At 38.0% G+C, this 15,298-nt stretch overlaps 1 protein-coding gene across 1 annotated transcript in view; it reads left to right on the top strand.

The window, feature by feature from the left end:
• Positions 1-12,812, top strand: part of CPS1 (carbamoyl-phosphate synthase 1) — a 140,315-nt gene extending 127,503 nt beyond the window's left edge. The window contains exons 36-39 of the mRNA XM_077770982.1: positions 5,151-5,210; positions 5,986-6,098; positions 10,857-10,986; positions 11,712-12,812. Coding sequence (XP_077627108.1) covers positions 5,151-5,210; positions 5,986-6,098; positions 10,857-10,986; positions 11,712-11,810 — 402 coding nt within the window. The 3' untranslated portion in view covers positions 11,811-12,812. The remainder of the gene's footprint in view (positions 1-5,150; positions 5,211-5,985; positions 6,099-10,856; positions 10,987-11,711) is intronic.
• Positions 12,813-15,298: the final 2,486 nt, after the last annotated feature.

The following is a 15,298-nucleotide window of genomic DNA, read 5'->3' as shown; positions in this document are numbered from 1 at the left end:
AGATGGACAAAAATCACTTTTTGACCTACTTAAATGGGAGGCAAGGAAGAGCCGCCATTACCAGCGATTATTGGATAGCCTCTCGTTACTGTTGGGGGGGGGGTTCTTTTAGAGTGATTTTTTTAAATGCATAGGCATAAATTTAAGTGAACAATATGACAGAATATTCTAACGAGAGAGTTCATGGCTATAAAACTTGCTGGGTATCTTCTTTGACAGAAAGGGATGAATTCTAGCATCAGCCTTTTACCCAAACTGTATAGCAACTGTAGATGAAGTAATTAAGGTTCCATTTTTTAGTATACATTGTACTTTATAAAAGGGTTTTACTTAATATGATTCAACTTGGTCAGAATAATTTGTACAAATTCATTTGAATATATAAGCCAGAACTGAGAAGGACCTAAAAAAGTACTACTAATACATATGGGCATTAGGGCCAGTAAATACAAAGGGAGGCATTTAGTGGAGTTACCTAATGAAGTTCTAAGAAAGAAATCCACAACTGCCTTTTGATTAATTCTTAAGATTATCACTTATTTAGCCTAATGCTGCGTAGACTTCACTCACAGAAGAGCACTGGTAGCCAGCACCAGTGCAGTTAATTTGCTTTATTATTCCTTCATGTATAAATGAGGAAGATAGTCGATATCTGTCCCATTTACTTGAGGTAAAGGTCTTCTTTTCTCTTTATCTCCTCCCGCTGACCAAGCTTCCTGCTATGAATAGGAAGATTTAATTGAAGATACCTTAACTCATTAATATTCACGACAGGTTGCAAGAGAAAACTGGGGGAAAAGTGAAATATGGAGGAGAGGTAAAAGTGGCTCTGAGCCAGGAAAAATTTTTTCTTATTTTTGGTAGTTTAACACATATTCTAAATAGTAAATCATTACTAGCAAGTATCAGCAACTTCTCAACATTTAGTAGAGTCTGTGTGTGTGTGTGTGTGTGTGTGTGTGTGTGTGCGCGCGTGTGTGTATGTGTTTGTGTGTGGGGGGGAGGGCACAAACACATTTATTGATTTGTTATACTGCAATCTTCCTAACCTTTTATTTCTCTTCTCTTTCCCACCCTACTCCTTTATACACACAGATCCTCTGTTTCTCTTCCTCTCAAAGTTAAATCCTGTGGGTCAAATTACCTGGGGAATTTGAAATAGTCATAACACCAAATGTGTATAACTAGAACTTTAGGGGAAAAAGTATCAAGATTTAGATTTTGTCAAAGGATCCCTTTCAACTTACATGCACTGGGTCTCTAACAAGATGCTTTCCATAGGCCTAGATCCTAACATAAGAAAGGCATAATGCAGGTTTATATGACAACAAAATCATCTTTGATTTTCCTGCAATATTTCCAGCCTCCTTTCATCCCATTGGGATTTATTTTTAGTTGCTATGAGTAGGCAATCTGCCTTGTTTTGAAGTTTTCTGGAACACCCCTTAACAATAAATGATTTACTCTAGAGTAGATCAAGAGCGCTCGCTGTGTTTTCCCCTCTGATTGGGCTATTCAGTGATGTTTGTGGAGTGGCGAGCGCCGTCGCCATCCTGACATCTGCGTTTCAGCATTGCTTGGAAACACAAAGCAAGCATTTTATTTGAAAAAGACAACTCCAAGTGACATGAATAACCTTTTATCTTCAATACAGAATCATTAGGAACAACCATAGCATTGTCGATGCAGACGTCCCTGTAAGGCCACAGGCACCACACAATGTTAACTTGGCTTTCTGTTCTGCAGCCAGAAGTTGGATTAATGTGAAAATGATAATTGGAGGAAATATATATATATATTTCATTTTTAAAGGACTTTCCTTCTTATAAACATTTTCCAAGAAATAAATCAGCTTGTACTTTTCACCTTTAGTAACAAATGGTTTCTTACCTAGGTATTTTCAATCAGCTATTAAATCTGAAGCTACTCAGATGCAAGCTGACAGCCGTAATTTCTTTTTGTAGAGAGGCTGTTTTATGTGTCACAAGTGTTCAATACATGTTTGATAGAAGTTTATAATGTGGCTATGAAAGCCAACACCCCAGACCAGAAGGCAGAGTGGTTCCCCGGCTGGGAACTGCCAATACTGTCATGTTGGATATTTATCTTTTCCACTTGGGGGACAGCATTGAAACAGCTCCATAATGAGGTTCTGACTGGTGTCTGCAGGTCTTAGAGGACTTGCTGACTTATTTTACTTTAAAATAGCAAAGAAAAAAAGTACATTCTAGTACTCCATCCTCAACATTTTTCATTGTGACTTTGGGCAAGGTTAATGCATCTCCACCTCAAATTACAAAATGAGTGAAGGATGGGTCTCCTATTCCCTCTTCCCTCCTATTCCTAAACTTAGGTGGGCATCGAAATCCCCTGGAGGGTTTGTTAAAATGCAGATTACAGGGATTCACTCTGAGAGCTCCTGATTCCACAGATCTGAGGTGGGGCTCAAACTTTTACATTTTGAACAAATTCCCAGGTGATGCTGATTTCCCAGGAAACAACATTTTGAGAACCACTGTACTTGTGAAATGATATTTTAGAAAATGCTTTCAATGTTATCACACGGCCATATATTATTAGTGATATTTTGCTAGGGGAAAACTTAAGATATTGAGAATAGTTTGTTCAATATATAATTAATGTATTCGTTAATAAATATATTGGACAAATTTATGTTGAATCTTCTCTTTAAAATTTTTTTTAAAATGTTTACTTATTTTTGAGAGAGAGAGACAGAATGCATGTAGGGGGAGGGGCAGAGAGAGAGGGAGACACAGAAACCGAAGCAGGCTCCAGGTTCTGAGCTGTCAGCACAGGACATGATACGGGGCTTGAGCCCACAAACCATTAGATCATGACCTGAGCAGAAGTCAGATGCTCAACTGACTGAGCCACCCAGGTGCCCCTGGTTGCTTCTTCTAACATGCTTTAGTCCTCACTTAAGTGTGTCTTGTGTTCAGCTGAAGATCACAATGTATTGTTCCAAATTAGAGATTTTACAAAATTCAGAAGTTCATTTAGAATATTTCATGCATATTTACTGTGTTTCAAGGAACCTTAAAACATGAGGAAAACCTAAAATGCTATCTAATTCAGTCCCTTGCTTTCCAAGGAGAATCAAACTTGCAAAATGATTGTCCTATTTTTCTGCCTAACCTATTCTTAAAGAGACTGCCACATACCTCTTTAAATTGCCCTAAAGCCATGGAGTTACTGATTTTAATTTATTTTCTTTCTTTCTTTCATTTTTTTTTTTTTTTTTTATGTCTACCCATGAACTTCTTGCATCTAAGGCCCATTTTCTTCCTGTTTGGTCCCAAGCAGGAATAGAGAGCTACTATCCTGGGCATGGTTACAATTCGTATTCTAGAAGACTGTCATGAATAACCCCTGAGCCTGCCTTAGCTGAGATTCATCCAGTTGCATTTATCTTTTCTATTTGCCAATAGTTTCCTCTCATAAAACTGCAGTTCTGGGATCGAGAGGGCCAGAATCTTAAAGAATTTTATATTTGAACACAGTCTTTGGAGTCTTTTCCTAGGATGTAGATCTGTTCTCAGAAAGCCTCTGCAAGCAAATACTAGGAGGTTTTATGGGCTGAACGTTATCAAAATTGTACAAGGATCTTGGTATGTTTTGTTATGGCAATTCTCAGTTTCTCTGAGACTCTGAAATAAGATCATCTCCATGATATTTTTTTTTTACCTATTACTAATAGGGTTTCTAAATAGATTATAAAACATTTACTGAAGTAACCAAATTATTTCATCTGTTTACCAACTTTTTACAAGGGAAAACAGCCAAAGTGTTTTCATTTAAGGCAGAATAGATATGTTTTTAACTGTGTATGATTTTCATATTCTAATTAGCTCAGTAACTTAGACATTAATGAGGTCAAGGTAAGGGGTTGACTTGTGGGTAGGCCACTTAGTTTTGTTTTTTTCTTTTTTTTCTTTCACTCTGACCACTGTCTTGCAAATACTGGCTGGTCGTCACAGGAAGGAAGTTAAGTCCAGGCAGGACCTGGAAACTAGACGGGTCCAGCTGAGACTCTAGGAAGTTCACAGCAATAGTCTCTAAGAAAATATCTGAACAGTGAGAGAGATCAGGGAAGCCTGTCTGGAGGTAAAATATATGTGAAGAGGACGTTGGCTTGTATTTGAAGTGTGACAACCAGTAGAGGAAGCCAATCTTGGAAACTAGGGTACAGGGACAGGAATCTAGTCTCTGAGAGGCTGAAAAAAATATTTTAATAATAATAATTAATACTTAATGAGAACTACTAACTGNAACTGTGTTCAATTACTGCACTAACACCTAAGTAATACTTACTTATAAATGAACTCATCAAACACAATGACTCTATGACACAGATATTGTTACTATTCTCATTTAACAGATGAGGAAAGTACATCAGAGAAGTTAAGTAAGTTGCTCAAGGTCACACAGTTCATTGTAGAGCCCCAAGATGTAGATACACTACTATCCTCACTGCTGTTTTAAAAATGAAGAAACAGAGATTCAAGACATTAACTTTTCTAAGGATGCACCAAAAATGAATGGAAAAGCCAGGATCTGAAATGCAGCCTAGTGTCTCCAGAGCCCATTCTTTTACACTTTACTTTAGACTTAATGCAAAACTGAGTTCCAAATGGTTGACCTATTGCAAGGAGGCAAGCACAAGCTGCTAGGAGAGAGACTAGTTACCTAAGAGCAGGACTGAGTTCAAATTCAGCAATTAGTACAGGCTGAGCAGGCAGAACAGTCAGCAATGCTGACCTAGTGCTGATGTCCTAACCCAGGTGCTCTTAAATTCTCCATGACCAGGGGAAGCATCCATGTAGGACTGAGGTGGATCTTAATCTGCAGACAGACTAAGTAGACTAAGTAGAGAATGGAAAAATTTGAGGGCAAGGTGCGAAGACTACAGAGAGCAAGACAACGTGGGTGTAATCTCACTATATGGGGAAATAAGACTCGTACTCACTTTGGAGGGTTAAAGGATCAAATTTGTCACTTTTGAAAATAAAGGACTTGACAACATATGGACTTGTGTTTTACAGTGTCACGAGAGAATATCATATTGCATATGACAAAATAAAGAGCAATATATCCAGAAAGTGAATTTTGTTAAATTCTTTTAATTGCAGCAATCATTCCGTCCCAAGTTCCTTGGTGTGGCTGAACAATTACACAATGAAGGCTTCAAGGTATGTGACATTAATTTTTTTTTCAAGTTGTTTTCTGTAAGCACTGAAATCTATTCACAAAAGAGAATATTAATGAATCGTAGGGAATGAAACAGCTCAAAACATATCCTTTCAACTTGAGAGGTATAACTAACTTGACAGTTTCAAAACTTCAATAGAATAAAATAATTAGAAAGACTATATTATTAGAATAAAATAATTACAAAGTTTTAAGTTTTAACAAAATTACCATAAATTCCATAGAAGTTGCTAGCTAAAAGCTTAGAACATTTAGTTTACACAGAACTGGGACAAAATTCCAATGCATTTCCAATATATTTCTCCTTTTTCCTTTTCTCATGTCCATATGAAGTCATATGGACTTCATAACTGTTATAGGCAAAACTCTTCTGCCACGAATACCTCCACACAAAGCCCAGTTCAGTAAAACAAAATAATTCCCAAGGCTCAGAGTGGGCCTGTGGTCATGGCGCTTTGTTGATCTGATAACAAGGAATCCTCAGCCATGAATAATTCTTCATTTTTCTCCTCTACAAAAGCAGTTACAATTGATGTTATTAAATTTTTCTTTAGTGCAAATATTTTAAAATTATTTGAAGTGCTCGTGATTCTGGACAGTGAATCCAAATCTCTATTCATGGTATTATTGCTTCTCATATATACCATTTTCTTCTACCTTATGTTTTAAATGACATGTGTGTGTCCCAGTAGGCTTCTTTGCTCCATGAAAGCCTTCCCTGTGATACAGTAATTGACTTTTCCATTTTAAATGCAGCTCTTTGCCACGGAAGCCACGTCGGACTGGCTCAATGCCAACAATGTCCCTGCCACCCCAGTGGCATGGCCATCTCAGGAAGGACAGAATCCCAGCCTCTCTTCCATCAGAAAGTAAGAACTGGGCAGAGATTTCTGACATTACAAAATGGATAGAGGATTAACTTTGGGAACTAGTATGATGTGAATACTTCACCTTATTGCAAGTCTTCTAAAAGTACTCTTAGCCAATTTCAGATGAATAAACCTATGGATTATAGGGAAGTTTCAGTCTCATGAACTTGGCTGTTCCTATAACACATGATGCCATATGTGTACATGGTGATACATAGCATCTTTCAAAATATTTTCTAGTAAAGATGCTTTCCTTGATGGACACCAAGAGTTCAGCAATGAGAATCATAGACGTGAAGAATNTTTTTTTTTTACCTATTACTAATAGGGTTTCTAAATAGATTATAAAACATTTACTGAAGTAACCAAATTATTTCATCTGTTTACCAACTTTTTACAAGGGAAAACAGCCAAAGTGTTTTCATTTAAGGCAGAATAGATATGTTTTTAACTGTGTATGATTTTCATATTCTAATTAGCTCAGTAACTTAGACATTAATGAGGTCAAGGTAAGGGGTTGACTTGTGGGTAGGCCACTTAGTTTTGTTTTTTTCTTTTTTTTCTTTCACTCTGACCACTGTCTTGCAAATACTGGCTGGTCGTCACAGGAAGGAAGTTAAGTCCAGGCAGGACCTGGAAACTAGACGGGTCCAGCTGAGACTCTAGGAAGTTCACAGCAATAGTCTCTAAGAAAATATCTGAACAGTGAGAGAGATCAGGGAAGCCTGTCTGGAGGTAAAATATATGTGAAGAGGACGTTGGCTTGTATTTGAAGTGTGACAACCAGTAGAGGAAGCCAATCTTGGAAACTAGGGTACAGGGACAGGAATNCAGCCAGGTAACTGTGTTCAATTACTGCACTAACACCTAAGTAATACTTACTTATAAATGAACTCATCAAACACAATGACTCTATGACACAGATATTGTTACTATTCTCATTTAACAGATGAGGAAAGTACATCAGAGAAGTTAAGTAAGTTGCTCAAGGTCACACAGTTCATTGTAGNCAGCCAGGTAACTGTGTTCAATTACTGCACTAACACCTAAGTAATACTTACTTATAAATGAACTCATCAAACACAATGACTCTATGACACAGATATTGTTACTATTCTCATTTAACAGATGAGGAAAGTACATCAGAGAAGTTAAGTAAGTTGCTCAAGGTCACACAGTTCATTGTAGAGCCCCAAGATGTAGATACACTACTATCCTCACTGCTGTTTTAAAAATGAAGAAACAGAGATTCAAGACATTAACTTTTCTAAGGATGCACCAAAAATGAATGGAAAAGCCAGGATCTGAAATGCAGCCTAGTGTCTCCAGAGCCCATTCTTTTACACTTTACTTTAGACTTAATGCAAAACTGAGTTCCAAATGGTTGACCTATTGCAAGGAGGCAAGCACAAGCTGCTAGGAGAGAGACTAGTTACCTAAGAGCAGGACTGAGTTCAAATTCAGCAATTAGTACAGGCTGAGCAGGCAGAACAGTCAGCAATGCTGACCTAGTGCTGATGTCCTAACCCAGGTGCTCTTAAATTCTCCATGACCAGGGGAAGCATCCATGTAGGACTGAGGTGGATCTTAATCTGCAGACAGACTAAGTAGACTAAGTAGAGAATGGAAAAATTTGAGGGCAAGGTGCGAAGACTACAGAGAGCAAGACAACGTGGGTGTAATCTCACTATATGGGGAAATAAGACTCGTACTCACTTTGGAGGGTTAAAGGATCAAATTTGTCACTTTTGAAAATAAAGGACTTGACAACATATGGACTTGTGTTTTACCGTGTCACGAGAGAATATCATATTGCATATGACAAAATAAAGAGCAATATATCCAGAAAGTGAATTTTGTTAAATTCTTTTAATTGCAGCAATCATTCCGTCCCAAGTTCCTTGGTGTGGCTGAACAATTACACAATGAAGGCTTCAAGGTATGTGACATTAATTTTTTTTTCAAGTTGTTTTCTGTAAGCACTGAAATCTATTCACAAAAGAGAATATTAATGAATCGTAGGGAATGAAACAGCTCAAAACATATCCTTTCAACTTGAGAGGTATAACTAACTTGACAGTTTCAAAACTTCAATAGAATAAAATAATTAGAAAGACTATATTATTAGAATAAAATAATTACAAAGTTTTAAGTTTTAACAAAATTACCATAAATTCCATAGAAGTTGCTAGCTAAAAGCTTAGAACATTTAGTTTACACAGAACTGGGACAAAATTCCAATGCATTTCCAATATATTTCTCCTTTTTCCTTTTCTCATGTCCATATGAAGTCATATGGACTTCATAACTGTTATAGGCAAAACTCTTCTGCCACGAATACCTCCACACAAAGCCCAGTTCAGTAAAACAAAATAATTCCCAAGGCTCAGAGTGGGCCTGTGGTCATGGCGCTTTGTTGATCTGATAACAAGGAATCCTCAGCCATGAATAATTCTTCATTTTTCTCCTCTACAAAAGCAGTTACAATTGATGTTATTAAATTTTTCTTTAGTGCAAATATTTTAAAATTATTTGAAGTGCTCGTGATTCTGGACAGTGAATCCAAATCTCTATTCATGGTATTATTGCTTCTCATATATACCATTTTCCTCTACCTTATGTTTTAAATGACATGTGTGTGTCCCAGTAGGCTTCTTTGCTCCATGAAAGCCTTCCCTGTGATACAGTAATTGACTTTTCCATTTTAAATGCAGCTCTTTGCCACGGAAGCCACGTCGGACTGGCTCAATGCCAACAATGTCCCTGCCACCCCAGTGGCATGGCCATCTCAGGAAGGACAGAATCCCAGCCTCTCTTCCATCAGAAAGTAAGAACTGGGCAGAGATTTCTGACATTACAAAATGGATAGAGGATTAACTTTGGGAACTAGTATGATGTGAATACTTCACCTTATTGCAAGTCTTCTAAAAGTACTCTTAGCCAATTTCAGATGAATAAACCTATGGATTATAGGGAAGTTTCAGTCTCATGAACTTGGCTGTTCCTATAACACATGATGCCATATGTGTACATGGTGATACATAGCATCTTTCAAAATATTTTCTAGTAAAGATGCTTTCCTTGATGGACACCAAGAGTTCAGCAATGAGAATCATAGACGTGAAGAATGTAATGCAGCACCTTACATCTTACATTGAACTTGAATTGTAGATAGATGTGAATATCAAGTGTAAGATTGACCAGCTGCATTTCCTCGAGGTTGTGCATCAATAGATTAGTCAGTTTATTGAACACTTGCTCAATGCAGGTGGGTATGTATGGTGGGTGGCTAGAAAAACACCATCCATTGGATTACCTAATTTACCATTCTTTGATCAGGTTGGTTATTGTGCCGTAGGCTACGTCATCATTAGGTTTCTGTAAGACATGTTATTTTAGTGCACCATGTGAGCTTCAAGAACACCATTACATCAACACTTACAGAAGTATATGGCANAATATTTTCTAGTAAAGATGCTTTCCTTGATGGACACCAAGAGTTCAGCAATGAGAATCATAGACGTGAAGAATGTAATGCAGCACCTTACATCTTACATTGAACTTGAATTGTAGATAGATGTGAATATCAAGTGTAAGATTGACCAGCTGCATTTCCTCGAGGTTGTGCATCAATAGATTAGTCAGTTTATTGAACACTTGCTCAATGCAGGTGGGTATGTATGGTGGGTGGCTAGAAAAACACCATCCATTGGATTACCTAATTTACCATTCTTTGATCAGGTTGGTTATTGTGCCGTAGGCTACGTCATCATTAGGTTTTTGTAAGACATGTTATTTTAGTGCACCATGTGAGCCTTCAAGAACACCATTACATCAACACTTACAGAAGTATATGGCGTGGGAAACTAAGAGATAATTCTCAATTGTTCCAGAATAGTACAGTCTACTGAATGGCTACCATTTACTGGGGCTCTTAAGAACGCATACCATTTGCTAGGGCTGTTAAGAAGGCAACCTATAAATCATTATCAAATTAGTAAAAGAATGGCAAATAGTTCAGACCTTAGTAGACTTCCAATGATGCTATAAGCACTTGGTTAGGACTTTGTAAAACAATTAGCACTACTTTATGCTTTTGACATTTAAATGTCTCCTGGTGTGTGTAGCAGCCCAGCAACAGAATGTGAAGTGGTTTAATTCAAACTCAGGTGACTTGTGTTCTCATACCCTTAGCTGAGAGGCACTGGGAAGCAGGCAGTGGAGTGTAAGATGGGGGATGGAACAGACCTCAATGCTGGAGAAATCACCTCCTTGTAAAATAAGTAAATATCTATCAAATTACCAATTCTGCTGGGGTGCCTGGGTGTCTCAGTCGGTTAAGCTTCTGATTTCAGCTCAGGTCATGATCTCTTGGTTCATGAGTTTGAGCCCAGCATCCGGCTCTGTCTGTCTGTCTGTCTGTCTGCCTCTCTCTCTTTCTCAGAAATGAATAAATATTAAAAAACATTTTAATTACCAATTCTTCTGTGGATAGATAGCATTTTGAAAAGAAAAGCCTTTCCATTTAATTAGTTAGACTTTCACTAGAATTCTTTTGAGAACACAATAAAAAATTGCAACTCCCAAATGAGTGTAATTTGAGCATCCATTGTGGGTGAAGGAGGGCAGGTGGCCATCAACTCAGTACAGCATTGACTTGAATGGCATCAGAGAATGATGACGGTAGTATTTTCAAAACTAATTATATAACCTACATCGTCACCTGCAAACTTTTGTTTATTTGAACTATTCTTCTAGATTGATTAGAGATGGCAGCATTGACCTGGTGATTAACCTTCCCAATAATAACACTAAGTTTGTCCATGATAATTATGTGATTCGGAGGACAGCTGTTGACAGTGGAATTGCTCTCCTCACTAATTTCCAGGTATGTTGTTTTTTCCCAAATAGAGCTCCATGCAGGTTTTTACTTCTTGCCTCCCTGAAGAGTGCTCATCAATATACACATATCCTTCTTCTCCCCTTCTTGTAGCATTTAGAACGGAGAAGAATTTTTAAATAGACTCTAAAATAACGGTGCCACTATGGTGGGTCATGGTCTAACTGAGACAGTTGATGATCAAGCAATTGAGATCATCAAAAGCCACAGACAGCCATGCTCTCTCATTAGCCATACAGTTATTCTCTAAATAAAAAGTGTGGTGTGGCATGGAATAAAGATACAAACTTTTGTTCCATTGTTTCTAAATGAAAGCCACCACATAGGAACAACGGTTAATGATAATTGAGGACCCGTGTATAGTGCAAACACTCATCCAATTCGCAGAAAATGATCACCCGAGGAATGTTCAGTTCCACTTGGACATGACCCACCAAATTTATCACCTACTTCAAGACTCATTAACTTTCTATCCATCATATATTTTGTTCCTGAGTCAGTTTTAGTCCCCGGGGGAGTTGAGTGGTGGGGATAAGTGTGTTCATGGTAAGGTCTGAGTTATACAAGAAAGTCCGAAATAAATAAAAATTTTTGTGTCTTTCATCATATGTCCCTTTGGAAATTAGGAGCAGAAATTGATTTTTCACTTCTGCTTCGTTAAATGTTCATTTTCGTGTCATGTGGGTCCCTAATATTCCTACCCTTGTTTTCAGGTGACCAAACTTTTTGCTGAAGCTGTGCAGAAATCTCGCAATGTGGACTCCAAGAGTCTTTTCCACTACAGGCAGTACAGTGCTGGGAAGATGGTATAGAGAAATAGACACCCAGCTCTCTCTGATGTCAATCCAAGTCCCACTGTATCTAAAGGAACTGATCCTCAATTGTCTGCCACAGAGACAAATACTGACACCCAACTATTTCAGTTTACTTGGTTATGCCTTAGTATTCTTTTCTTTCACAATTAAATTGTTGTCAGTCAGTTTTTACAAACCTTACTTAAACTCCTTCCTAAGTAACTTGTTCTTCATGAGAATTCATTTGTTTTCTAATGCCTTATTTTTGGTGGGCTCAGCTTACCTACGTGCTTATTTGCAGCTAACATTTTATGGTGCTGATTAACAGTGATCAAGGTAGAAAAAGTTGTTGCTCTATCTTCTGAACTATTACTATGCATACTTTCAAGACTCTATTGTCATGGCTTTTAAATAGCATCTGCCACACTCAGGACATTTTTAACAAGGCAGAATACTATAACAATTTGTTAAAGTGAAATATGGATTTAATTTATGAATCCCTTCATCATGATGTTTGTGTAATGTACCTTTTTTTGATAATTATTCTCAATTATCTGGCTCATCCAGGGACATCATTATCCCTTTTTACAGTACTGACTTTGAGAAGTGACAAAGGTCTTTAAAGTATGAATTTCCTTAAAGGACATCGGTTTGCAGTTTTGTGTTCTGGCGTCTGTCCGCAGATGGTACAAACCGCTGAGGTGCCTTTGTTCTTGTTTTCCTCTGGATTTCAAACTGAGCCAAGTGAAACCTTCAGATTGATGCCATCTCTCTCCACCTCCTCCCCCCTGCCAACTTTGGAATAACTTGGAAGTTATGTCCGTTCCCTTCGGATTTCTGTTGATCTACTGAGCCCCAGACTGTGCTATGAATTCCACACATTTTAAGCGTAAGGTCCCCATTCCTCTTGCATATAAAAAAAATCCTACCTGCAGGGCGACTTATGTCACTTTTAAACTTTTTGTGTTATTACAAGTGTTCTAATTGTAAACTTTTCAATAAAATACTATTAAGAGGCAATACAGTTGTATTCTCGCATTTATTTAATTTTAGTTTGTTTTTTAACATTGATATACAAAACCAGTTCACTTCTCTCATGAAACAGGGTTTTGGGCCAGGATTATGTCATATTCTTTTTTTCCCATACAAAGCCATATAAGATATGAGCGAGCAAATTAAAATGAAAAAAATTACACCTCAGCTGTTACATTTTTTGTTCCCCCACCTTGTTTATAAGCGTTATTAAAAATTTTATTATGTTGTTATGTGGTTATATATTATCTTTGATCTAGCTCCTTTCAAATATATAGCTACAAACACACACTGACTAAAGATTGCAACATATATATAATAAAAGTTTATACAAATGCCTTGCAAAACACCAAGAGAAGTACTTGAACCCCATCAGAGAGGTTGACCCATATTGCCTGCTGGAGAGAGTGCTAATGGCCACAGCGAAACCATATTCCAGAAACACCACCTAAAATGGGGCTTTGTGAAGGTCCTAAGATAATGATGACATAAGAGCTTATATCCCTTCCCTCTCACCTCACAGTCATGGAATTACCACTTGATATAGATCTACATGAGGGCTTTCCAAATTCTTTCCCTCCTTCTCTCCTCCTTGTTACCACTGTGGTTGAGACCTTCCTTCTTCCCTCTACTATTATAATAATGTGCTCCCTGAGCATCCCTTCATTCATTTACCTGAAAGTACTTAGTGGTGTCTCCAATGGTTGGTGTAGTCTATACCATTATCCCTCCTCCTACCATTCGAGTACTTTTCTTTTTTTTTTTTAATTTTTTTAATGTTTTATTTATTTCTAGGAGAGAGAGAGAGAGTGAGCAGGAGAGGGTCAGAGAGAGAGGGAGTCACAGACTCTGAAACAGGCTCCAGGCTCCGAGCTGGCTGTCAGCACAGAGCCCCACGCGGGGCTCAAACCCACGAACCGCAAGATCATGACCTAAGCGAAAGTCGGACGCTTAACCGACTAAGCCACCCAGGCACCCCAAGTACTTTTCTGATACTATACTGATCACCGTCTCACCACCATAATAACTAACATCATGGCACACCTGCTATTCCTCAGTCAGTTCCAAGCACTTTACATGATTTAACCCATTTAATCATCAAAATATCCCTATGGGTGGGTGCTGTCATCTCCACATTATAAATAAACGGAGGCATACAAAAGTTAAGTAACATTCCCAAGGTCACACAAAAAATGCAGTCTCATTTTTATATCTTGTAATGAAGGCAAACATGTAAAAAATACTATATTTCTCACACTGAAGACAGACTTAACTTGCCTGCAGAGATCAGGGAAAGGCTTTTCTGCAGAGATGGGCTCGTGTTGTCTTGAACAGCATGTCATAGTCCCCAGGGAGATGAAAGGATGAGGGCATCCACTGGAGGAAATTACAAGTAATTTGGTTTGACTGGAGCTTGGGATATGTGTGGAGAAAGAGAGCAAGGAGCAGAAGCTGAGGCTGGACTCTAGGTTGTACATGTTTAAGCCACATGTAAATTTAAAAAAAATTTAATGTTTGAGAGAGAGACAGAGCACAAGTGGGGGAGGGGCAGAAAGAGAGGAAGACACAGAATCCGAAGCAGGCTCCAGGCTCTGAGCTGTCTGCACAGAGCCTGACACAGGGCTTGAACTCACGAACTGTAAGATGATGACCTCAGCTGAAGTGGGATGCTTAACCAACTGAGCCTCCAAGGCACTCCACATGTAAATTTTTTAAATTTTGTTTGTAAATAACTTTGGACCTAAAAGATTGTAAAAATAGGGGCACCTGGGTGACTTAGTCAGTTGAAAGTCTGACTCTTGATTTCAGCTCAGGTCATGATCCCAGGGTCATGGGATTCAGCCCATCATCTGGTTCTGCCTTGAAGGTAGAGGCTGCTTAAGATTCTCTCTCTCTCTCTGGCCCTCTCCCCAACTTGTGCATGCTTGGTCTCTCTCTAAAAAAAAAAAATTATGAAAATAATTGTACACTCTACCCAGATTTACCTATTGGTAATGTTTTACCTCTTTTCATTTTTTTCTGCTTACGTTTTTTGTCTTTAAGCTCTGTACCCAACAGGGGTCTTGAATTCATGACCCTGAGGTTAATAGTTACAAGCTTTACTGACTGAGCCAGGCAGGCACCCCTGTTATTACTTTACCATCCATCTGTCATCTATCTATCAACTATCTATCTACCTACCTACCCACCTGTCAATCATCATCAGTCTGTCTATCTAAACACACGCACATGGAGGAAGAGAAAAAGTACTCTCCAACCAAAAGTTATCGGGTCACTAGTGACCAATTTAGAAATGTAACTCATAGCTTGTTGAAATTACCAAACATTTGACATGATAGTTAAATTTTATACTGTGGGAATCTAATAAAGGTTCTTACTTTTTATATCAATTTGAACAGGCTATTTGTAAAATACAGTAAAATGAGAAGAGTAATAATAATGAATCAAGCAGCACTGTTCCTAAGTAAAGCCTA

The sequence above is a fragment of the Crocuta crocuta genome, unplaced genomic scaffold (genome assembly GCF_008692635.1).
Source record: "Crocuta crocuta isolate KB4526 unplaced genomic scaffold, BGI_CrCroc_1.0 scaffold160, whole genome shotgun sequence".
NCBI classification, from domain to species: Eukaryota; Metazoa; Chordata; class Mammalia; order Carnivora; family Hyaenidae; genus Crocuta; species Crocuta crocuta.
Note: the sequence above shows the minus strand (reverse complement) of the source record. Positions and strands in the feature narration are given on the sequence as shown.